Source organism: Mytilus californianus, unplaced genomic scaffold (assembly GCF_021869535.1).
Source record: "Mytilus californianus isolate M0D057914Y unplaced genomic scaffold, xbMytCali1.0.p SCAF_4, whole genome shotgun sequence".
In the NCBI taxonomy this organism is placed as follows: domain Eukaryota; kingdom Metazoa; phylum Mollusca; class Bivalvia; order Mytilida; family Mytilidae; genus Mytilus; species Mytilus californianus.
The window spans coordinates 108532739-108560134 of NW_026262690.1; the positions used below are offsets into that span (position 1 = coordinate 108532739).

General features: G+C 30.6%; 1 protein-coding gene across 15 annotated transcripts in view; it reads left to right on the forward strand.

Moving 5' to 3' along the window:
* LOC127739055 (alpha-mannosidase 2-like) overlaps nt 1-26253 on the forward strand; it is a 231115-nt gene extending 204862 nt beyond the window's left edge. For 14 of the 15 annotated variants that reach the window (XM_052250612.1, XM_052250613.1, XM_052250616.1 and 11 more), the window contains one exon: nt 17272-26253. In XM_052250612.1, coding sequence (XP_052106572.1) covers nt 17310-20522 — 3213 coding nt within the window. In that variant the 5' untranslated portion in view covers nt 17272-17309 and the 3' untranslated portion in view covers nt 20523-26253. Of the gene's footprint in view, nt 1-1037; nt 1556-17271 lie in introns of those variants that run through there. The other variant, XM_052250611.1, reaches the window with a different exon arrangement.
* The last annotated feature ends 1143 nt before the right edge of the window (nt 26254-27396 follow it).

Genomic DNA, 27396 nt, shown 5'->3' on the forward strand with positions numbered 1-27396 from the left:
TAATGGCATGTGATCTTAAATGATTATCAGTAATGTCATCTAGTCTTAAGTGATTGTCAGTAATGTCATATAATCTTGAAAGATTGTCAGTAATGTCATATGATCTTAAATGATTGTCAGTTATATAATGTCTTGTGATTTCAGTTGGTTGTCAGTAATATCATTTCATTTCAAGTGGTTGTCAGTAATATCATATGATCTCTGATAGATAGTCACTTTTTACTTTTAGTAGATTGTTAGTTCTGTCATAGAACCTCAGTCCATTTCCACTTAAATTGATTGCCAGTAATATCAGTTGTCAGTACTGTCTTTTTGACTGTTAGTTTAATAACAGTTCAATGGATTACTAATTATGGTAAGAACCCATATCTTTTGATGATGAGAAGAAATGTTAATCTGGAATTTATCATTATGTATCTCTGTTTGTCTAGTTAAAACATTTAATCTCAATTGTTGACTTAGATTGGTTAATTTATCCAGTTTGTCAAAATTAATTGAAATGATGTTTTTTTCTTCATCATCTTGATAGAACTCATTATCTTGACATTAATACAGTTGGTGGTCCAGTTTACATTGTTATAATTGAAGTTGATTGGAGTTGATTCTTAGTAGATTTAATCTTTTAAATTTATTTGTCATTAATGATAATTAAATGCATAAATTTCCATTAAAAAAGATATTAAAGGTGTCATATTTTTAAAACTTCATCTTGCATTTTAAAAGCTATTAAGTAAAATGTATGATAAGTTTTTGTCCTTGAATTTTTGTCTCGAATATGCCTTGAAGTTTACATGGGAAAATAGAATACATTCTTACTTTTTGGAAACAGACAGACAGTTCTTAATCTTATCAAAAATCATATAGATAACAATACAGCTTTATTTTCAGGAAAGTATAAAACTTGACAGACCATCAAGCATTAAAAGGCGTTTCTTGACATAAAACTAATTCTTTTTCACAAGAATTAAAGACTTAATTATTTCAACAAGAAAAATACCAAACAATTAGACCATTTCTTCTACAGATGCATTATTTTCTCTTAATGCGTAAGGTTGGAATTCATATCTGTCAAAACTGTAAATTTGTAAAAATAAACAGACAGTTGACTCCAATCCTTCAAAGAGTCGTAAAACTCACATTATATTTATAAAGTTTAACTTGCTAATGTGTTTGGAGATGATAGATTTGAAGATGGAGCATTTTTCTTTTGAGAAATGTTTATCATTATCTGGCAGTCACTAATTTGTCAGATAAATGACCATCTTCCATGAGAAAAGGGGGGCCCTGGCAAGGGGGCTTATCTCTACCAAAAAATATCATATTTATAAGATTTTGGTATATTTAATGCATTTTCTTCATTGGTTGCTTATCAGCTAGCATGATAGGTAAATAAGATTTGTCAGAATATGATATGTAAAGCAGAAACTATATTTTTGAGTGTATGGACAATTATCTCCTCAGTATGATAGCAGATCTCTATAGAATAGGCATGGTATAGCTCAGCAGTATGTTATAGTGTTAGGATATTACACACTCACAAAAATGAAGCTTGATGGTAAGGATTTTTATTTTGTTTAGAAAGTTTTGAAAGAAAAAAAAAGTGATTCTACTTTTTAGTAGTCATTTTATTCAGGTATTAAAGATGAATATTTTTTGGTAAGGGATGGGGATAGCATGTAAGGATATTACACACACCCAAAAACGAAGCTTGAAAGTAAAGACATATATGCAATAAGAATTAAAAAGAAATAAAAAAAAAAGACATATTCATATAGATTATTTTATGAAAACATTTGATGACATAAATGTTCATTCAAGATTTTTTGCATTTTATGCTTGACAACAAGATTTTTAATTTGCTTAGTCTTGAAGCTTTTTAATAGAAAAGAAAAATAAGTTCACCTTTTTAATGGGGTAATTTTATTAAGCCATCAATGATATATGTTTGGGGCATTCAAAAGTGTAAGGATTTAACACAAGTAAAAAAATGATAAGGAAACTATGAAAATTTAAAAAAAAAAAATAAACATTGGATAGAATTTAATTTTATTTAGCACATAAATTTCAAAGATTTTTGTGTCATTTTGGAAGTCTCTATAAAAGTGTGTAAGGATATTTAACAGTCAAAGAAAATTGATGGTCAGGATTTTTATTTTGATATCAAATTAAAAAAAGACAACATTTGAACTCTTATATACACATAAATATATATGTTATTGGTTTTTTCTGTGTCATTGGTTTGCTGTCTCATTGATTTATGTAATTATACCCCACAACACATTTTATTCAAAGAAAAACATTTTATTGAGCAAATTATTGATGATTAATGATTTTTTTGCATTTTGCATTTCCTCGTGATAGTATGCTCAGAAATGATGCTTGATGCTATTATCATATCATACTCATCTGAAGAATTTTCTTAAATTCAATTATGAAAATTAATGTTTAGAATGTGCATGTGCTGCTTAAATTCAAAAAGATAATTTAATGAATGAAGTCTTTATCATTAGGGAGGTGTAAAACATTCAAATCATTGAAAAATATAAAGATATGTATACATGCTGGTTTTGTCACAATATGAGCATTAAAAGAAAACCGATTTTTTTTTCTGAGAAAATTAGATTTCTCTTAATTATTGGTAACAAATTTAGGTTCTCAAATGTATGGGGAAAAATGGATATTAGAATAGACAAAATGTGTATTAGAAATATAACAAGAATTTGACAAATATTGAAGTGTATGGTTTAAAAAATTATATTGACATGTATTTATAGGAGTTGTCTGGCAAACTATTTGTTGATGCCACTATTGCCTACGAAAAAATTCAGAGGTATTCATAATAATACGGAAAAGTTGATAATCCTTAAGGATTTTGTGGCACCTTACATTTTATGTCATATTGCATGAAATATTTGGTACTGGAAGTGAGGCAAATAATGAATTTTATTGAACAGATTAAATCCTAGTTTATGTTTATTTTGATAATTTTTTTAATTTCTTGTTTAATTAAGAAACAGAATAAGAATTTTATTAATCTAATCAAGAACCCATAAAGGGCATCATTTACAACAATATTAAGAATATAATAGCTTACTAAAATGTGAAATAAAATGTAGACAAAAGTATCAGAACATTAACTGAACATCAAAGTTTTTTTGTCATTCTATTAACATGAATTTTGAATGTAATAATATTATGGAATGAATTTTGTAATTTGACATTTCTTCTCTAAATCAGAAGTATAACAAAGCAATTAATCAACAGACGTAAAGAATTTGTTTTGGCATTTTAGAGTTGTTATCCCTTTATCTTTGTTTCGTCAGAACATCCTTTTATCTTTTTTTCGTCAGAACAAAGTTCAAGCAGGAGATAATTCGTTGTTATTTTGTGATATCCGCTGACTTTTTTTCAATTTGAAGTGGTATATAAATAATTTATGGAGCAAGTGTCAGTAAATGAAATATTAGGTTAAATTCTACTTTGAACTTAGGATTGCATCAGAGGACTTTCTTATTTGTTCATAATCTAATATTGAAAAATATACAATATTATTTCAGTACCTAAAATGTTTTGTAATGCATATGAATCGCTTCAGGAGTCTCTTGGCATTGTTCTCACCCGGAGAGGGGGGTGGGTTTTTTTTTGGTTGCTGGCTGATGTCCTGTTCCTATTGTAATTAGTTTAACAATACATGGAAATTTTTCTCGTTTTACATAAAATTCTACAAAATTCTGTACTAAGTCAGGAGTATGACCGTTGTTTTTCATTTGTTAGATGTGTTTGAGCTTTTGATTTTGCCATTTTATAAAGGACTTTCCGTTTTGAATTTCCCTTGGAGTTCAGTATTTTTGTTATTTTACTTTTTTCTAGCCCTCGTTCTCTCTCTTTCTTTACAATCACACACCAACTTTGCAAGGATATATTAGACATTAAATGTTCTTTCATTTGTTAAAACCAGATTGTTTAAGGTCCTAATTGTGGTTTTCAACACTTACCTCAGCTAATGCAATATATCTTATACATAAATATGCATAACATTGCTACTTGCAAAAAAAAAAAACATAAAAAGAGACATTACCTATGCTCTCGATTCATAAAATATGAGCGACTGAAACAAATCATATGAATCATAGAAAGTGATTTAAATTGTACAAAAAATAGCACAGGATATTATAAATTGATCATATCTTTTATACACAACTATTAATGCCAACATGCATACTTAGTGGGAACTTTATTGAAACAGTTTTTGTGCCTATAATTATCAATACATATACATAGTACAATATTTTACTTAGTATTAGTAATACATTGATAGCTCAATAGAAGAACCATTATCTGTCAAAGGAAGGCATTGTATAGTTTTGTGTTTGTGTAATTTTATTTAGTCATGTGTTCCATGTTTTCATAATATTTTTATCAGATACGTTTTTATGTGAAATATCGGCAACAATTCGTGGCTTGTAATACTTAACCACAGTGCTCTATAAAATAGTTATTTCTGTTTCATATAGGCCATAAAATATATGTCCCTGTAGCAATTTGTCTTTGAAATATCAAACCATATTTCATATTTCCTGAAAATATTAATAACTTGCGGTACCAGATGTTTCATAAAAGATAACTTCCTTGTATTTTTTTTAATATTGGCGCATACCTACTCAAGATATCAGTGTCCTAGATGACTGATTTTTTTTAACAAGTTTAAAAGTGTAGATTTGGAATGTAGATATGATCCTTTAAAGAAAGTGTTTTAGTGATTTATTTTCTGGTTTTTAATCTTGAATGATTGACATTCTATAAAATCTAGAATTCTTTATCTTTTGCCCTGATAAATTAACATTGAACCCTACAAAAAAATTGTGAAGAATTTCATTGTCATTGAGTAACAGTAACATATATTTAATGCAGAGTTTATCAAGTATTTTTGAAGCAAATGCAATTTGGTATAGTCCAATATTCAGACTTGAAAAGACAAACAAGTAAACTTGTGTTACTATAGTGACCACTTATGTCCTTGAGACTTCAAAGCATTGTGGTAAATGTTATTACTTCTCAGGCAAGCAATGGCAATCTAAACGTGTTGGGAAAAAAAACCAAAGAAAACTGCTTCAGCTTGATAAAATGGGACAAAGTTTAGGTCATATTAATCATTCAGCATCTTCAGAAACCCAGAGTTGAATTGATAAATTTTGAGGTGCAATAAAATCAACAATGATATCTAAGGATGACTTTCTTGGGCCTTGATTATATATTTTTTCAAGATGGCATGCAATTATCTGTATGCCCTGATATGGTTTTGGTTTTCTGGTAATAACATTTGCATGCAGGCATTTAGATATTTGTTTTACTTTTAGATGGGAAGGGAGGGGCTCATTGTTTTAAATCGACAACAAAATTCAGTTAGGAGATTACAGTAGAAAAAAAATAGAAAATTAAAATGGAAATATATTATTACTTTCTTTGAAATAAATATATGCTCACAGGAGTGACCAATGTATTTGAGTGAAATTCACTGGTAGTTCTGCAATTGTTTTACTATTTAATACATTAAGTATGTGGTATTTTTTTTAACTCTCATGTGCTCTGATAGGAAAAAACCTAGCCTGATAATTTTGGATGGTCTGATTAAGTAATTAATCTTGGGAATAACACACTTCCATGGCCAGTTATCAGTGAATTTGTACTGATGTCTGATTAGAACTAACCAGATAATGTTAAATGATTTGTACTGAAGTTAATTCTTTTACTGGGATCATATACTTATCATTGTGATGGTGTTACAAAAAACATTTGAGGGGATAAATTTCTCTAGTTTTCTATTGTTAATAACACAGGACGTCGACATCTAATCATAACTGAATTCATTTATTTTCGTAGCTACCTGTGAATTTTAATTGGATTGAAGAAAGTTATAATTTCTAAGATACTTCCCTTTCCTGGTAGTTTCACAATTCTTTAAGAAATTTGTACTTAATTTCTGGTTCATCTTTACTGAATGAAGACCATGAAAATTGGTACCATGCACGATAATTAATTCACAGTTTTAGCTGTAATCTTTTACCAACTGCTCGTCTTTGAAGAAAGATAAGATGTATAATCCTGATACAAATAAGTAGATGTGGTATGATTGCCAATGAGACAACTATCCACTAGAGATCAAAGGACAAGAATTCGAACAACTGATATCTCACTATTTCAACCCTGTTAACTCATAATGAAAATAAATAAGGATTTTAGCTAACCAGTCCTTATTAACTCTTGACAAATCTACAATCTCATTCAATTGATGAAAAACATATATATATCATCAATAAATTAATAACTTTATTACCTATTTTGCTGCTAAAATTCCTTTAAGGTGGTAAATAACACTACAGGGAGATAACTCTGTAAAAATCAACTGAACATTTTAATCAATGAATCTATTGTTAAGGAAATATTAAGCTTCTCAATGATCAAAATTAGTGTTTGTCAAACTGCTATATATCCAATAAAATTTTTCCGATAAAGTGTGAGGTTCTAGTTTTTTGAAAGTTTTATATTTTTGTCAAAGGGTCAAAGTAAATATTTTGTCCAAATTTTATGAAAACTAAACAAGTGAAATTGATTTTAGTCAAGGTGTTTGGTACCACCATAATATCAGAATCTAGGTAGGAATAAAACAAAGTGCTTTTTTAAGCCAGATGAGCATAAACAACATGGTATCGGTGTTGCCAAGTTTGGTTCTAATTGGTCTATTTTGGGGTTGATTTATAAGATGTTGATGAATATATTCTCAATGCAGTGATGGTATTTTTGGCCAAGTAAGCAGAAAAAAATGATATCATTTGCGACCATCTGTACCATTGGATAAATGATCTTCCAATCAGTCTGATATCTAACACCATTAAGCTTGTAGTAAAACTGATCATCCAGTTTCATAGATCAGTGTTTTCTACTGTCTTATCTCCCCTTATCTTGATACATCAAATACTTTTTAACACTTTCATAAAATTTATTACCACATCTTAAAATAGTTGATTGTTTCAAACCTATCAAATTGTTTTATGAATGAATATTTTTAGGCTAGTGTATGATATGTAAAGTTTATCTATAAAAAATAAGGTTTAGACAAAAAAAAATTAGAATAAAAACTCATCAAAAGATAATATTTAAGTTCTCAAGAACCTGCATGCTATTATCAAAAAAGTTAAAAAAAATAAAGTATACTAGTTATAGCTACATGTAGCTATAGCTAGCTGCCCCATTAGTGTTTTGGTAAAACCACTTGGGAACTAAAGAGGTTACCAACATACATCAGATCTTCACTAAATCTAGTACATTGATTCCCTGTGCATGACACAAGGGAACTTCTTCACTTTAAAAGGGTCAATTTTTAGGTCTCTTGATCATCATATTTTTATTAAATTTATTAGATTTATTAAGAAGTGCACATTTATTGAGAGGGGATTTTCTTAAACAGACAAAAAAAAATTATTTGGTCTAAACAAAGTGGCTTTTTAACATGTTGTTTCTTTATCAGATGATATTGCATTTGGTACTTAGCTTTTTATATCCCTTTTCTGTAGAAAACAAATATCTGAGAGCACACTTGTTCAGCCAGAACTTATCCACTCAAACAGAACAAAATAGTTCTAGGATTATATTATCTCCCTGGCCATCTACATACTCTTCAATAAAGCTACATGTACTTATACAATTCCATCTACTTAATCAGATTGTGATGGGACATTAAAATATGTTTGCAATTTCCAAATTAAATGTTTACATGTAGACACCTGTCTGACATCATCATTTGACTGAAAGAATTAAGTGTTGTTGACATCGAAAGCTTATGTTTTGATTTAAAGAGTTAATGAATTTTACAATAACCTCCAATTGGATTCGGATTATATTTCATCATAAATTCACATGGTATCTTTAATATATGTGTAATATGACACACAACACTTATGTTTTCTCGGTAGGTCTTAACCTACAAAAACACTCCTAGTCATAAAACACATGAACATGAGTTTTTTGCTGAATAAAAAATGTTAAAAAAGTTCAACCAAAATAGATTTACTAATTTAATAGCACTTTTCGCATAAAAAATGTTCTGGATAGAGCAACCTGTCTTCTGTATCAGGGAAGGGAGATATGAAAACTGTCAAAAAAATGATGAATTTTATTTGGTATATTGTACACACACCTGATTATAGAGCATTGAGTTTTAAGTAAACAAACAGATCTGCGGTAACAGTTATATAAAATAAGGAGATGTGGTATGATTGCTGATGAGACAACTATCCAATAGCGTCCAAATGAAACAGATTTTACCAACTATTGGTCACCATATGGCCTTCAATAATGAACAAAACCCATACTCTATAGTCAGCTATAAAAGGACTCTACACAACAAAATGTGAAACAATTCAAATGAAAAATCCATTATCTTCTACTTTTGTATTGATGGCATATTTTTGATATACATGCTATTTGTTTGATTTATTCATAACTTTCTACTAGACAATGTCTATTGTTGAAAACTGTAGGTTGAACTTTTACTGTCTTTTGGTTTTTTGTGTTGTTTAGTTGCTAACTCATGTTGGGGTAGAAACCAGGTGTCCCCTTTTTGTCTCGCCTTGACGGAGTCAAAAAGCGAGACATAGGTATGCTGTTTCCGGCGTCGGCGGCGACGGCGGCATCAACAATGTATTAGTTTGTGATTAGGTCTAGTTCATGGTGAACCACTAGTGGTAGGTCAATGATATTTGGTATGCAGTTGTAATGTCATTAGCACATCTCATTACCATGGAGATTGATTTGCCCCACCCCCTCAGTCATGGTCTATTGACTTTGTAACTTATCATAGCTTACATGTATTAGTTTGTGATTAGGTCAATTTATGGGGAACCACTAGTGGTAGGTCAATGATATTTGGTATGCAGTTGTATAAGCATTGGCATATCTCATTTCCATGGAGATTAATTGGCTCCGCCCCCTTAGTCATGGTCTATAGACTTTGAAAATTTTGCTAAGTTAACATGTATTATTTTGTGATTAGGTCAGTTCAAGGGGAACCATTAGTAGTAGGCCAATGTTAATTGGTGTTCAGTTGTATAAGCATTAGCACATCTCATTTCCATGGAGAATATTTGGCCTCGCCCCCTCAGTCATGGTCTATTTACTTTGAAACTTTTGCTTAGTTTACATGTATTAGTTTGTGATTAGATCAGTTTAAGATGAACTGCTAATGTTAAGTCAATAATATTTGGTATGCAAATGTATTGGCATTTGCAAGTATCGTTTGCATTGAGATTATATAGCCCCACCCCTGATCATGGTTCATTGACTTTGAAACTTTTATATAGTTTACAAGTTAATGTTTGTGTTTAGGTAATAACTTATAATAAGTCAATGGTATTTGGTATGCAGTTGTATTAGCATTGGCACATCTCATTTCCATGGAGATTGTTAAGCCATGTACCTTCAGTCATGGTTCATCGACTTGGAATATTTGCATAACTTACATGTTAAAGTATTGCTATTTTAATTTCAACATTTGCATTATCAAAATTACAAAAAGGCAAGACATATCTCTGTGATAACAGTTTATTATCATATGTATTTTGTTTTTGAGTTTAATTCACAGTAACATTCTTTTACTCCAAAATTTAATAATTAAAGTATACAGAAAAATTGGCAATCATATATCACATGTTTCCCTTTTCAGGCTACAGGTATACTAGGTTGGTTGTTTTTGCTTGTATATATTGGGCATATAAAGTGTGTCTCATAATGTTTCAATATTTATAGTAATTCTCAAAAAGGCACATACCAACCAAATCAAATTTAGTCATGAAATACATAATGAACCTTTCAAAACATGAAATTAACAGTTTCACGTAGTTGGAATTCTATGTGACTGTCATACAAGTGAGAGGTTTAGCTAGCTATAAAACCATGTTTAATCCACCATTTTCTATAAGTTAGGAATATGACAGTTGTTTTCCATTCCTTTGATGTGTTTGAGCTTTTAATTTTCTAATTTTATAAAGGATGTCTTTCCATTTTGAATTTTGCTTAGAGTTTGGTATTTTTGTTATTTTACTTTTTAGTTTGTTAAGTGATTACTTTCCAGTTTTACTAATCCTGATAACAATCTATTTTGGTCACTGACTTACCTGATTAAAAAATACTTTTGAAATTATATTACACAGATGTATTCGAATGTTTCAGTGTATTCTTTCCGGAAAGATTGATTAGAATGATCTGTCTTACATAGAATTGTGATTTGTAGAGACTTGTTAACTTTATTTTAGGGAGAGGAAATGAAAGTGATATGGTCTGATTCAATATTGTCTGGTTTTCAATGAAGATTTTAGTATTAACATGTGCTTCTGTGAAATTTAAATCTATTTTGTAATCAGGGATAATGTAAATAAAATTGACTTCTGTTTTATAGATTTTAGACTGACACAGGAACTAATGGTCTGGGAATAAAAACTTATGGCTATTTTCAGTAACAGAACTTTTTTCCCATGGGGTAATGGAACTGGGTTACTGTTGAAAAAAGTTTGAATGGTTGGATGTTTACATCTAGCAGCAAATATGACAAAATCCTTTTGAACCCCCTCCTTGTATGCCAACACTTATTCAGTCAATAAAAGGTGGTTCGAAAGGAAATATTTCTGCAAATAAAACATTATAGTCAGGATGGTAGTTATGATATAAATCTGAATATAAATAAGAAGATGTGGTATGAGTGCCAATGAGAAAACTCTCCATCCAAGTCACAATGTATAAAAAGTAAACAATAATAGGTCAAAGTACGGTCTTCAACACAGAGCCTTGGCTCACACCGATTAGCAAGCTATTAAATGGGTCCCAAAATGACTAGTGTAAAACAATTCAAACAGGAAAACCAACGGTATAATCTATATAAAAGATGAGAAACACCTATGAACCACACCAACAAACGATAACCCCTGAACAACAGTCCACTCTAATACTGAACCCTGTTTTGGACTGTATACCCACACACAGAGCCAGATTTTGAGCCTGCTAGTTTAGTCTGAAGAGTTTACATGGTACCAGTCTCTGCAGGAAGACATGTCAGTCCATTTGGACACATTACTCGGACTCCGACTGACCCAGCCCTATGGCTCTTACTCTTAATGTAAAATTGAGGAGATAACTGTTTTACACTTACTAGAGAACAGCAAATATCAATATTGAAGTCTTTTGTTGGACCTTGCTGGGGATAACATCAATGTTATATGCTGCCTTTGGTTATCACATGACCACAAGGATACTTAAGAGCAGTTAAAATTAAATACAGAGAACAGAATTTGTTTTAATTTATGAGGAAATGGTAACATGAACATAGGTGAGATTTGAAGGTTGGCAAAATTTTAAGAAACATGCAGCAATTTTAATAAGTTTATAGTTATAAAGATAACGATTAAATGAAATAAATGAAATCAAACTAAAATAAATAAAAAATAAAAAGATATAAAACATTAATATAATGGTAAAAATAACCAGAAATAATTCCATGCTATAATCATGATAGATAATGCATATTCTTCAGCAGTAGAGTTAAATGATTATCAGTGTAAAGAAGATGTTATCAGTGGATATCTCTCTCCCAAAGGATAGCCTCCTGCCAAGTTTCCATTATATCTCACCAGCAGTATTGTCTTAAACCATCCTCTATAATACTGATAAATATGACTTTATTATGATTATTCATGGATTTCTGTGGTTAATCCAGGCAGAAAATTATACACTGTTATTCAAGGTTACTTTATACTGATTTAGATTTTGGCAATAGGTTTTTCAGGGGGAAAATTGGCGGTTTGATGCAAAATGCCTTGATTTCTTACAATCTGGATGTGTTAAGGTTCTAAGGTATTGACATCATAATGGCATGCAATATTGAAAAGTCATTTTAAATATATATTCACACAAGAGTTGTTACATCAGCTCCTTTTTGACACACTGTCTCTTTCGAACTGAGGACAGAAGCTGTGAGCTTAAATTTTCATGCTTTACTTCAACACTTCTTGCATTTATAAATTGATTTATAATTAAGTTTGCTTTTTGTTGAATCAATGATTTATCATTGACTGTGAGTCAGGTTACTTGTTTAATGACAATAAAGATATTTTATTAATTTTCTTTTGGACAAATGAAATGTTCCATAGCAGGAACAATCATAAAAATCAGTTAAAATCTTCCAGAGAAATTTTATTACATGTGTAGTGCTATTTTCTTTTTCTAAGTCATTATTCCTGCTTTGTCTTGGTACCTTGATTAATGAAATACATTTTGTAATTGATTAACTATTCAAAATTATCATTGTTATGTATTAGATATTAGGGGGGGGGGGGGGGGGGGGGGTTAACCCTATTGGGTGCATGTACTTTACACTTAGATATCATGGTAAAGAGAAAAGGATAGATTTGTTAATTTAGGAGGTGAAGTCTTGTCTACAATTTAATCATATTTTATTGTAAAGCAGGATAGTTGCAAGATATCCAATTACATTTAATGAAATGTTGGTGTAAATATTTTTAGTTCTATATTACAAGACTGACAGTAGGCCATGAAAGACAGATGTTGAAAGTACCTTATATATCAGTGGATGAGCAACCCAACAACAATTTAAAAGAAAAAAATTAAAAAGACATCTATAGGTTACTTTTAATTGTCAACAGTTGACAAGTATCTGTCTATTTTACATGTCAAGCTCTGAATGTTCAAGAGTCTAGACAAAATTACTGAAAATAAACAAAATTAATTATTAAATAGATTAGACAGAGAATTTCAAAGATGTGCTATCAACACCCGAATCTTAAAAGCACAAAAATCACTATGATTTAAACAAAGACAGCCTCTGACAAGTTTTAAAACCTGATTCCAGTACATTAGCATGTGGTGGAATTAAAGTTGTTCATTATATTTAATTTATAACTAAACAACTCTGTATTTTTATTCATATATGGCATGGATAATTATATTTGTATACAGCACTAAGTATTTAACATGAGAATTCTATATTTTCTGATATTTTTACTATCAGTTCAATTGTAATTTGATTTGGATTTGGAATTTTGTTGTTAAAAGCATGCAAAATGAGAATTTGAATAATTCAAGTTAACAGAAGTTATGTTTTACTGCAAAATAGAAATCATCTTTTAAATAGCATCCTTTTTCTCAAACCATACCAACTGAGTTCATTGTAGTATGTCAACTCCATATTCTTCTGTTTTAAATTGAGTTATCTCCCATTAATCCAAAATTTATAGTTTTAAAGGAAAAAATAATTGTTTCTTGTTTTAATGTTAACGGTATAAGCTTTAATCAGGCTGTATATTTTCCCTTTGAAATTGTTTCACATTTTGTATTACTTGGGCCTTTTAATTAAAGATGTATAGCTTATGATGGGGTATGGGGTTTGCCCAATATTAAAGGATGTACAGTGACCGGTAGTTGTTGGTGAATAGTTGTCTCATTTGGCAATCATACAACATCTCATAATTTTTGCCACAAACAATTATGCTTTTCAATTTCTGGATGTTTGTATAAGCAAAACATACTGTGAAAATATCTATGTGTTTCTACACTTTTTAATTGAAGTATTTTGATAGAAATGTAAACTCCACATACTTTTTCATCAATAAAACTATTATTTAGAAAAGTTTTTTCAAATAAAATTTTTCGTTTTGTTAGAAGATTGATATATGATATAACATGTATTTAGGTGATAAGAATTTCCAAGGTTTTAACATGTCTATCTTTTCATCAGAAAGAGAATATTTCATGATGATGATTGCTATTTTAAAAGTACATATCTTAAAATGGACAGTTTGTTTAGGTTAGGCGATGTTATGCCAGTGGGAAACTTTGATAATTGTGTTTTGATACGGAGGTATTTTTCAACATTCCTCCCCATTTTGTTGATATTTAGTAAGTTGATAACTGTTGAAAAACATATGTTTGACTGTGATGTTTAATGGTTAAGTAAACAAGGTTGTCTGATGGAGGATTACTCAGATGAGATAGGCAGGAGGGGTTCTGATAAAACAAGGGTAATTTAATACCTTTTTAGTTGGGAGGAGAAACACCTGTAAATTGGGGGAGGGTAGCATAAAGGAGAGAATGATAATGCAGGAAGGGGTTCCTATGAAAAAGGGGATTTTTTATAATTTCAGTTAAGTCTTCAGATACCCCCCAGGGGATATTAAGAGAGTTAAATTAGAGAGAGTAAGGAAGTTTGGGTTCTGATAAAATAAGGATATCTTACACTTTTTTCAATTTTTGGTTTTGATGAGGTTCACATAGATGATCAGAGAGGGTCAGGATGGCTTCAAATCATTGAAAAATATAGTATGTTTCTATTGAGAATTAGAGAAAAAAATAGATACAACATTTCTTGTTCTGTTTGATTGATTGTTGGTTGCTTAATGTCCAGTGGCAAATATTTCATGCATGTTCAGGATGATTTCTTGTTCTGTTATGTTTTTGAAAACAAAAAGCTGCATGGTTTCTAGAGAGAAAAAAAAAGTTGGTCCTGAAAAGGTCTTTGTACCAAGGTTAAAGTTAGACAACTGACCTACTTTTTATCCTCCACTGTCTTTAAAATGTCACTGGAATACACTGCATGCAATTGATATTTATTCAGTAGATTTTAAAATATATTTGTCTAATTGGCTAGTGAAAAAATAAAAAGTACTATAGATATTGAATGAATTTTTTGTTCCTTTTTGCTCTGGGACCTTTCTCTGAAACAACCAGTTAAAAATTTTGGAATATTGAACAACCGAAGAAATGGTACTGAATAAAAAAAATAGGGATATATATTTTTGATTATGGCATAACAGGGAAATGAAATTAAACAGAATATCTTTTAACAAAAAGAGTATATACACCTGTTTCACAGGGCAAATAAATCTTACGTCAAAATAAGATCAGGTAAAAATAAACCATGGGAAAATATTTCTTGCTAAAAAACATGATAAGCAAAGCTGTTATATTTTGTTTTTTGTTTAAAAGTTTAGATTTAGATAATGTAATATAATTGATAGGAGGTAATTTTTATGTCATTATTTCAGAGAAGTTCTCGACATGACATTGGTAAGATTTAAATTGATTGTGTAACCGTAATCGTAGGAAACATGTTGGTTCATTTACACAAATAGATACCATTTGTTCTGTTAATGATCAAGTTACTAGATCGAGGATTGAATGCTTGGTACTTGATCACTACATTTACACAAATAGATACCATTTGGTCTGTTACTGATCAAGATACTAGATCGTGGATTGAATGCTTGGTACTTGATCACTACATTTACACAAATAGATACCATTTGTTCTGTTTCTGATCAAGATACTAGATTGAGGATTGAATGCTGGGTACATGATCACTACATTTACACAAATAGGTACCATTTGTTCTGTTACTGATCAAGTTACTAGATCGAGGATTGAATGCTGGGTACTTGATCACTACATTTACACAAATAGGTACCATTTGTTCTGTTACTGATCAAGATACTAGATCGAGGATTGAATGCTGGGTACTTGATCACTACATTTACACAAATAGGTACCATTTGTTCTGTTTCTGATCAAGATACTAGATCGAGAATGGAATGCTGGGTACTTGATCACTACATTTACACAAATAGATACCATTTATTCTGTTTCAGATCAAGATACTAGATCGAGAATAGAATGCTGGGTACTTGATCACTACATTTACACAAATAGATACCATTTGTTCTGTTTCTGATCAAGATACTAGATCGAGGATTGAATGCTGGGTACTTGATCACTACATTTACATAAATAGATACCATTTGTTCTGTTACTGATCAAGATACTAGATCAAGAATTGAATACTGGGTACTCACTACATCCTGCATGCTTATAATGCTTGTCTTTACTTGCATCTTTATTAGTATTTGTCATTCACACACAGTGCCAAATATTAAAAAAAAAATACTAAATTCTCTTCCAACTCTTTTGAAAAATTATGAGGAGGGGGTGTTTTGTTTACCAATTTTGGTGAAAAACACTAACAAAATAATAGAAAAATATTTAGAAATAATAAAAATATAGAACTAGTTTTAAGGTGGTACCAAACACCTTGACTAAAATTAATTTGGCTTGTTTAATTTTCATAAAATTTTGACAAAATATTTATTTTGACCCTTTGACAAAAATATAGAAATTTCAAAAAACTTGAACCACACACTTTATTAGAAAAATTTCATTGGATATATAGCAGTTTGACAAACACTAATTTTAATCATTGAGAAGCTTAAGGTAGATCATAAGTATATATTTTTTGAGACAGAATTTTATTATAATTTGCCAAAATGAAGATTTTAGTATGCTTTTTTCAAAAATGTAATAAAAAGTATGGGTCACCGTGCTATTTTTCAAGCTATGAGTCGTTGAAAATAGCCTAAATTTGGTTAGATTGTTCATGAAAAAACACATTTGTGTGCATAAGAAAAATTCTATGAGATAGAATTTTGAAATAAATTGTGAGAAGATAGGTTTCATAATATGTTTTAAGAAAAGAAAAAGAAAAAATGGTGTCACCAAACTTGTTTTCTTGCTACAAGTAGAAATTAAAAATTTCCCTATTAGTGCAGTATAAATTGTTTACTAAAAGAGTTATTTCCCCTGAAATGGCTCATTTAAAAAAATGATTATAAAAACAAAAAAAAAGGTATTTGTTTAAATGTTTTGAATTATACAATAAATCACCAAGTGTTCTTTATATAAATAAACAGTCTAAGCATAAAATTGCAAATCTGTCTCCAAATTTGCAGATTTGGGCAAATAACTAGACCGATTTTGTACGGCGATTGTACAATCCAAGATGGCGGTATACCATGAATCTACCTTAATATTTCCTTAACAATAGAATGTATTTGAAACATTCAGCTGATTTTTACAGAGTCATCTCCCTGTAGTGTTATGTAATATAACAAAATAATTTGGTTCTGTAGAAAGGGGTGTGAATCTAGGTAATTTTGTATAATGGCCTGATCTAATGTTTTTGGCCCATTTAGTAATTTGGCCTACATAAGATGTCAGATATTTGTTTAAGTGTTTGTTTTGGGACAATACAAAGCCTACCATCATAGAATTTGGTTGTTTTAAGACTGTGCGATGACATCTTGACTTTTGGTTTGTTCATAAACTTAGATCTTGTTTTATTGATATGATAATTGTGAACTAACATGTTGTTGTTTTTTTCAGGCTGGTTGGAGAAGCCGTTGTTTCAACAAGATGGCAGCATGAAATTTCAGCAGCGTCTTGTATGTATTGCAGCTACAAGTCTAATTGTTGTCGTTTACCTGATATTCCTTGTAAATGTTCACCTTGTAAATCTCCAAGATTCAGAACATATAAAAGTCAGTCTCCGTGAATCTCCTCTTCATCTAACTCATTATGATTGGCAAGAACCAGACCAACAGAAGTGCCGTGTGCTGGACAACCTCGAGTCATTTTCCAACTTGACATCGCTGTATCTCCGTGACAAAGCTAGATATGATACACTTAGCAATGGTCAGTATGAACTGCCTACCAAATCTTTTGATCCTGACGACATTCCAGAAAAATTAAATGTCATTTTGATTCCACATTCTCACAACGATGCTGGTTGGTTGCGGACTTTGGAAGAATACTATATTTACACGACAAAGAAAATTCTAAATAATATGGTGATCAAATTAAAACAATATCCAAATATGACTTTTGTATGGGCTGAATCAGTGTTTCTCAGCATGTGGTGGAATGAACTAGAAGACGATACGAAAGTTCATGTTCGGAATTTAGTGAAGCGTGGACAGTTAGAGATTGTGTTAGGAGGCTGGGTAATGCCAGACGAGGCCTCAACCCATTATGTTTCAGTGATCGATCAACTTATGGAAGGACATTTATGGCTTCATGAAAACTTACATGTAAAACCTCACAACAGCTGGTCAATAGATCCATTTGGACATTCTGGGACAATACCATATATACTTAAAAAATCAGGCATAGATAATATGGTCATACAAAGGATTCATCAGGCAACGAAAGGTGCCCTTGCATCAGTTAAAAGTTTGGAGTATAACTGGCACCAACCATGGGATATGACTGGCAAAAATGATATTTTATGCCATGTGATGCCGTACATGTTATATAGTTTTCAATATACATGTGGACCTGATCCGTATGTTTGTTTTCAATTTGATTTCTGTCATTCTGATAATCCTGAGAAAAAGTCCTATGCCAAAAGGAAAATAACAGGTGCCAATATTGATAAAATGGCCAATTTCTTATACCAGCAATTCCGTAAGAAATCCAGCTTGTATGCATATAATACAATTCTTGTGCCAATAGGGGATGATTTTAGATATGATTCTTTGCACGAATGGGATGAACAGTACAATAACTACCAACGATTGATGAGGTATTTAAATTCTAGAAAAGACTGGAACATCAATGTACAGTTTGGAACAGTTGCTGATTATTTTTCACTTCTCAAAAGAGAAGGTAAGAAAAAGAGTTTTCCAACGTTAGCAGGAGATTTTTTTCCTTACTCTGATCAAAATTATCTTTATTGGACAGGATATTACAGTACAAGGCCATTTGATAAGCGCTTCTCACGTGAAGTTGAATCAAATTTGAGAACTGCCGATATTCTCAATACTCTTGCATTTGGCTACTGCAACAAATGGAATGTGAAGTTTGCACACTCTCATGACACTGCTTCACTTTTACAGCAAGCCAGACGACACTTGGGACTATTTTTACATCATGATGCAATAACTGGAACATCAAAAGATTATGTTATGGAAAATTATGAAAGCAAACTTTTAGAAGCTTATAATGACACCCAAAAAGTTATGAGTATGGCTCTGCAGACTTTATTGACAAAAGGACAATTTACATCTCCATTAATTCTATCACCAGATCTCGTTAGACAAAAGTTTAATGTCAGAACAAGTCAACGGACCATCTCAATTTCCGATTCAGGAACCACCATAGTTGTGTTCAATCCACTACCTAAAAATAGAAATATGTTAATTTCTTTGATAGTTAACACTGATAATTTACAAGTTTTGGATAGAAATATGAAAGTTATGTCATATCAACTAAATCCAGTATGGATTTCTAAAGTTTCTGTTTCTACATCAAAGTTTGAAATTACATTTTTGGTAGAGTTACCTCCTCTTGGAATACACACATTTTTATTGAGAAAAGGTGCATGTAAGGAAATGTATCCTTCTTTACTGAGTGTTTACAATTCAATGGAGTTAGATGTTGCACCAAATTTAAAGTTTGCTCAGAATCGTCCCGTATTCCAACCAAAACAAAGTCAGAAATTACGAATAGAAAATGACTTTGTTTTGGGAGAATTTGACCCTGTTACAGGACTTTTACAGAAAGTGCTAGATAAAAGGACAGGAAATGTCACAAATATTCAAATACAATTTATGTATTACATATCAAGAGGTAGTGGTGCATATATATTTTTTCCGAAAGGGGAGGCAAATCCGTTACCTAATGTCTGGGGTCAACCTGTTGTACGAGTAACAGAAGGGCCCCTTATGTCAAAAATAGAGGTTTTACATCCAATAGTTCATCATACAGTTATTCTTTACAAAGTGCCAACAGAACAAGGCCAAAACTTTCACATACAGAATGTTGTAGATATGCATGCATCTAAAACGAAAGACTGGGAAATTATAATGAGAATGCATACAGATGTTATGAACGCAAATCTTCAGTATTATAGTGATCAGAATGGGTACCAGTTGATAAAACGCAGAACTAAATCCGAAATTGGGATAGCAGCTAATTATTTCCCTATGACTACTATGAGTATTATCGAAGATTCTTCCAAACGTGTAACTGTCCACACAGGACAAGCTCATGGCGTGGCAAGTTTACATCAAGGAGAAATAGAAATCATGTTAGATAGACAGTTAATGTACGATGATAATAAAGGACTCGGACAGGGGGTCACAGACAACAAACCAACACTCAGCGAATTCATTTTACAGATAGAATATAGAGACAACACAGAACCGGAACCAATGACAACATCTTCATCATTGTCAGCCTTGATAATTAATGAAGCACTTCAGCAACCACCTGCAGTGTTCTACACAACAATTAACTCTGAGGTCATTAGACCGAGCTTTGATATAGCAAGTCAATCTTTACCCTGTGATATTTCATTGGTCAGTTTGAAAAACTTGGTGAACTCTGACCTTGATTATGATGGAACCAGCTTAATTTTACATCGTAGAGGATATAAATGTGGATTTAATGCAAATTATCTTCAGTGTCCTTTAAATAAGGATGTAACTTTGTCTTCCATTTTACCAGACTTGACAATAAGTGGTGCAAGAGAGACAACTCTTACACATCTGTACAACAGAAGTAAAGCACTGGTAATAAAAGATCCTTTGAACATTCCTGTTATGGAACTAGCAACCTACAAAATCATTCTGTGATCGTTTGTTAGATTTTATTTATGTTCTATTTCATGTCCAAATATTTTCTAATATTTCAAACACCTGGGAAAAGACAGGCTATCAAAGTTAAAACCTCTGTTTCATGTCCAAGTATTTTCTAATATTTCAAACACCTGCGAAAAGATAGGCTTGAAAAGTTAAACCTCTGTTTTGAAGCTTATCAGAAATCTTTGAATCTGTATTCTCTTTTGGATTTACAGCTTCCATCTGGTCTACAATGATATGTCTGATCATGTATTCTGATATAATTGAATATCACATCTTTATTATTTTATCATGTGGAACTTTTCTACACTTATTGCAAAAGTGTGTTATAAATTAGGGGAATTATGTTGGATATCTTTTTGTAGGTGATAATTTATGTGATAAAAAAGGGACATATCAAATGTGAAAATTCAGACAAAACAAACTTTTTTGCAATCATGTAAAAATGAATACAGATTTCTCTACATCATAGAGAAAGGGCTTATATAAGGACAATTTCAGTATATTATACGAGTCCATTGGAAAATTGTGGGAACACTTGATTTGTGGTGTGTATTTTATTATTGGTAATGACAAATTATGGTGCTTCCATTTGTTAATTCCTAAGTCATTTCACAGCCTGTGTGTAGATCTGGTAAATTTTATAAAAAAAATTATCCAAAAGGGAGTTGGTTAAATTTCCTTTATTGTTTTACATTTGATGAAAGTAATGCAGGCAAGACAAAGCAATACTGCAAGTTCATGTTGTAAACAATTGCTTACTTATAGGTCTTATATTAAAGTTTTGATACATGGTGAATAAATACAGTAAATCCAAATAGATTTATTTTAAATTGGACAGAGGCTTCTTTTTGACCAAAGGGTAATGTCCAATAATAAAATTCAGTAAAGATTGAAATGGATTAAGGCCAATGGCCAAAATACCATTGTTTCTGATTAATTACACAGTTAAGTATACAGCCCCATGTTAATCACAGAAGTGGTCACAGCTGTTATATTATTTTTTTCTGTTAAAAATACATCAGAAGCTGAACTTTTAAAAAAATGTATTGCCTCTCTCCTGAAGACAATTATTCCTACCACAAGCAGCTGTCAAAGTATTATTTACAAGACTGATTTTTTATATATATATATATATATATATATATATATCACTCTCTATTGAAAATCTAATTTTTGGATAGAAACTGATGATTCAAATCGTACATGATATGATTCAATTCCAAGGAGCATTGTAGTTACACTGAAATAAACACTTAATAAATATAGTTGTGATGAAAGATATCTGTCAGAAAGCCATGTTGAATCATATAATAAAAAGACTCTCTAGGTAATTGTTCAAGTGAACAGTTACAGCCATTATCTGATTTATATCAAACTATAAAAAGATATAGCTATCAATTTAATCAATATCAAGTGGAGATGATTCAGTATTTAATCAGAATTCATCCAATATGGGAAAAGAGGGATAACTCAGATTTATTCTTGGATTAAAGTATTTGCAGAATAAATGTTTCTTTCACTTATTTGATATTTTATGTAGAAATGATCTTTCTTTCAACAAAGTTCATTATTTTTAGCTGACAATTTTATAGATGAGAGAACGAAAATAGTTATATAATTTTTTTTTAGCTTTTGTATGTGCAATAAAAGGTGCTATAAACATAAGCTGTGAAATGAACGAGAACATTCCATGTATTGATATGTGTATATGTTATTGAGAGATGTATTATATTATATTATTTCATTTTTATGTGAGTTATTTCCCTTTGTTGTCATTGCATCATAATTATTTTTTTATATTTTTTTTCTGTCTTTTATGAATGATTATTTGATTTCGATATATTCATTAATTTAAGTAGAAATAGATTTTAATCATCAGTAAAGATTCTCATTAGAGATATTGTTTCCATTTCGATGGAAAAAATATGCTGTTTATTCAATAAATGAGAGTTTTTTAGGGTACTTTGAAACTGGCGAATTTGTCGTTGACAATTATTTTTAAACTAAAAGAAGGTTTGCGAAGAAAAGAAATCTTCTGTAACACTAAATAATTAGCAAAAAAATTGTGTTTGTTTGATAGTAAGGGGCCATGTTTCGAAGCACCCACTTGAAGTTTTTCAAATTTATAAAAAAAAATATTTCCATATTTTCAAAAATGGTAGCTCATAACTTAAATGCACCATACCTGATGACAGCAAATAAAGGTCAATTATTAAATGCAAATATTCTACAAGATTATGGTTTTTGCTGTTAAATTGCTTTTTAGAAAAGAGCCAGTGGAAAATATGGTAATTATCTCCCTTGTGATCATGTTGATCAAGAATTATGATTTATTTGAGAGTTGTTGTCTCCCTTTGCTCTGGAAGAGAAAATAGATTCTACTGTGTGGTGTTAAATGGAGATTACTTATGATATTTTTTTTCATTTATTATATTTGATTTATAATTTTGACAAAGGTCAAAAAGTATTGAATACACAGATGTTAACCTTTTAATAAACTGTAACAATGTAACCAGCCGTATCTGGCTGTATACATTTTCAGTCAATCCGAACATTTGCATACCAATGTGGATTCCATACTATGTTGAATTATATAACTTTCAACACTTTATCACACAGCTAGGACTGCTTATTATAATTGTAATCTTGTCTGTCCCAAATTTCCCTGGGGTTGTCAGAGGTACAAGATGTCTAATTTCATAACCGTTTCAAGAAAGAAACTCGAATTTAGTTAAGTTTATAAAATTTATATTCTTGTATATTCAAATCAGTACCAACCATGCCAAACTAGTATTTTATAAGGATGACCAAAAAAACTGTTTTTTTTTCAAATTACATGTTTACAAATTGTATTTCACATGTTTTCATGTTAAAAGGCTGTTAACAGCAATCTTTTGTGTAAAAGGTGGTAAAGGTTTCTTTTAATTTTGAGGGCACACCCCTGCTATGTTCTACTTTCATACAATGACATATATTATGTATAGTTTACGGTATACTAAGGATTTTTTTTATATATATATTGAATAGCTTTACCATTGTGTCTACGCAAAATGATTTTATAGTATTTTTAAGCCATTACTAACATTACATGAACACATGTCTCATTGGTTTCTTTAACTGGTTGATTGTAATCATTAACAATGTACATTTCCATTGCGTTTTATCGTATACAATTACACGTTTTATAGGAAAAAATCAAACAGAACGCAAAAAGCAGGTTATTTATGGATTGAAAAATGATAAATAATTACACTGTTTTAATCACATTACATGGATTTATTACTCTGAAACCATAATTAATATTTTTTATTAAAGTAATAATATTTGTCAATGAAATATTTGGGGCTACATCATGCAATAATAATTTCACAGCATTATCTGATAAATATACATATTTTCCTATGGGAATATAATTTTATAGTTTACGTAAGAACTCATCAAGTAAGGCTATCTAATATATATCTAGGTTTAAATTAATCATATATTTTTAGTAGGCATAAATGGTTTTATGGTTTTACCTTTAATTGCCAACAGCTATAGAAGTAAAAAATACCTGGTGACAATAAACAGAATGTGACACAGTAGGGTTTCAGTTAGAGGTATTGGCTTGAAGCAAAATATTTTTTTTGTGATGACATGTGTATCAGTCCCTTTCAGATTCTTTGTTGTCTCCAGCAGTTTACATTTCTTTTTTGGATTTCCTCTAGTATATTATCCTGTTAAATTACACTTTTTATAGGCCAAATTTAATGATTAATCGATGTGAAGTGTAATAAAGTTGCACAATTTTTTTCCACAGAAAAGGAATTTATACTTTTGGAATCACAGTTGTAATGTACAGATCACATGAATAATCTCTAATTTTCAGATCATATATGAATAATCTCTAATTTTCAAATCATATATTAAAAATCTCTAATTTTCAAATCATATAAAATAATCTCTATTTTTCAAATCATATAAAATAATCTCTATTTTTCAAATGATAATCTCTAATTTTCAAATAAATAATCTCTGATTTTCAAATCATATATAAATAATCTCTATTTTTCAAATGAATAATCTCTAATTTTCAAATCAATTAAATAAACTGCAAAATGTCAGTGAACAAAATGTGGGGTACCTGATAATTAAGGTTCCATCTCATGCATATACATTTTACCCATGGGAATTCAAGTATATAATTCATGTAGACAAATCATCAAGTGAGACTATCTATATATCTGGGCTTTAAATAAATAATATATTTTTAAGGTGGACATAAAATGGTTTCATGCTTTTTTATCCTTCATGGTCAACAAATATCTCTATGGACACTGTGATAAGAAATATACAGCATGTAACATCATAGCGGTTGCTTTTCACAGATCAGATTTAAAAAGTTTTTATCATGACATAGTAATATACTGAGAGTTATCATGTTGATTTCAGATCTTCAAATTTTCCCTTTTGAATGTATTCAAACTTGTCAGAGTTGTCTGGACTTTGAGAAATTTAGACCTTAAAATATTGTATACCAGTCCTATAAACACTTCTTTATTGTTTATTGTTGAAGATTTGTGTTGACCTGAAGATGAATTGGGATTTATTTGTATAGCAGGGTTATATCTGTTTTATTTAAGGTACATGTGTATGTATTGAACTTCATGGTGTTTGGTCTTAGGAAGTAGACAGGGGTCTCACTGTCAATCAACCACATTTTATATTCTGGATTATAAATAATGATTTACTGTAAAATGGTTTTTTTTTCCATTGTATACAGTAAAATCTACAAGTAAATTTTAGACATCAAATGATCTTTTACAGTTACACATAATATACAGCCTGATCGCACCTCAGCTTTTTCATTGCAAAACAATAATTTCTTTGATTCATGAGTCCACAATCTTTACAAACATAACAGATAATTTTTGTTGTTAACATTGTAGTTTTGTCTAGACATCAAATGTGATTCTTGTATTTTCATCAATTTGGAAACTAGAATGAAAATGTCTTTTTAATGATCTTCATATTAATTTTAATTTTCCTTGAAGTTGAGACGCAATAGTGTTAACACATTTTCATGTGTCCACACTTTATCTACAAGCACCCAAAAATTCAAATTTCCTTAATGATTTCAGATTGTTTATAAAAAATTGACCTGATATTTTCTTCTGCTAATTAGTGCTGTGAAAGGATAGTCTGTTTTTAATCAACAAGCATAAATACTGTAATTAGGTATTTAATCAACAATAAATGAGGGTCTAGATGTGGATCCTTTATTTCTTTATTCTTTATATTTGATATCATTTTCCCTCTATTCTTTATTTATTTTGCCCGTTATTTTCTATTTTAGCTCCCCATTATTCTCCATTCTATATTTTTTGGGGTCATTTATTCTTCAGATTTTGCCTATGATTCTCTATCCTGTAAACCCCATTCAAACCCTCATAACTTATAGATGACTCTCCATCAACCGAGATTGTTTACTTCCAATACTAAGGCCATCAATGAGTTCATCATATATTGATGACTATAATTGATATACCTTCAAAGGTTATTATTTTGTAACACTCTGTAGGTGACACTTAAATTTGTTGTCAGGTTGTTATGGCAACCAAATCATTAGTACTATTACTTTGGGATTTTGTGTAAATATTTATTATGTTTTTCATTGTGCAGTGTTTATAGCTTCAGGGGTGAAAATGGTTCTATATTTATAATAAACTTAAGTATCATTATATAGCTGTGGTTGTTTTCTGCCTCCATTTTAACTATGAAGTCACGGCCTATTACATGCACAGATTTATCTTACAATCAGCTATTCCTATATACTGATAATCTATCTAGGGGTGTTTAAAGCCATATATTGGACTTAGACACAAATTTATCTATTGGTCCCAGGTACTACAGGTGAAAGATACCAAAGGGATATTCAAACTCATAAGTAGAAAAGAAACTGACAATGCCATGACAAAAAAAGGGGGGGGGGAACAACTATATATGACTAAGTTGATACAACAGTCTACAAAACACAACACAGAAAGCTAAAGGTTGAGCAACAGGAACCCCACCAAACACCATAATGTTTTTATTGGACAGTATACTGATACACTAACGTGATACATGTATTTGTATATTATATAAACATCTTCTACAGGTTTCTGCTTCTATGTAATTTTATATATTCAATTTACTGTTAACCTCACAGTTCATTTTGGTGTCTTATTAGTCCCCTACCAACGAAGTCGAAGGGGACTTTAGGTTTACACTCTGTCTGTCTGTCTGTCTGTCCATCAGTCCTGCCAATCAGTTTTCCACACTTTTTTTCTTCCTGCTTGAAGATATTGATTTGATATTTGGTGTATTGTTTTATCATGACAAGTTCGAATTTTGTTTCGGTGTGGTGATTTTGTGCAGAGTTATGGTCCTTGAACTCAGAAAATTCACTCAAATAATCAGTTTTCCGCACTTTTTTTTGTCATGCTTGAAGATATTGATTTGATGATTGATATATAGTTTTATCATGACAAGTTACAGATCAAGTTCGAATTTTGGTCCGGTCTAATGAATTTGTGCAGAGTTATGGTCCTTGTACTAAAAAATTCACTCAAATAATCAGTCTTCCTTACCTTTTTCCTCATGCTTGAAGATATTGACCTGTTATTTGTTATATAGTTTACACCATGACAAGTTATAGATCAAGTTAGCATTATGTTCCAGTACAATGAATTTTTAACCGGTAGGGGACTATGTATTTTCCAGGCGATACTCACAGAATGCTTGTTCATGATTCAATCTTAACCAATCTGTATTTCTAAATAAAAATGACAAGTGCTGGGAGAGAATAAAGGAAATGTCAAAAAAATATACTGAATATAAAAAT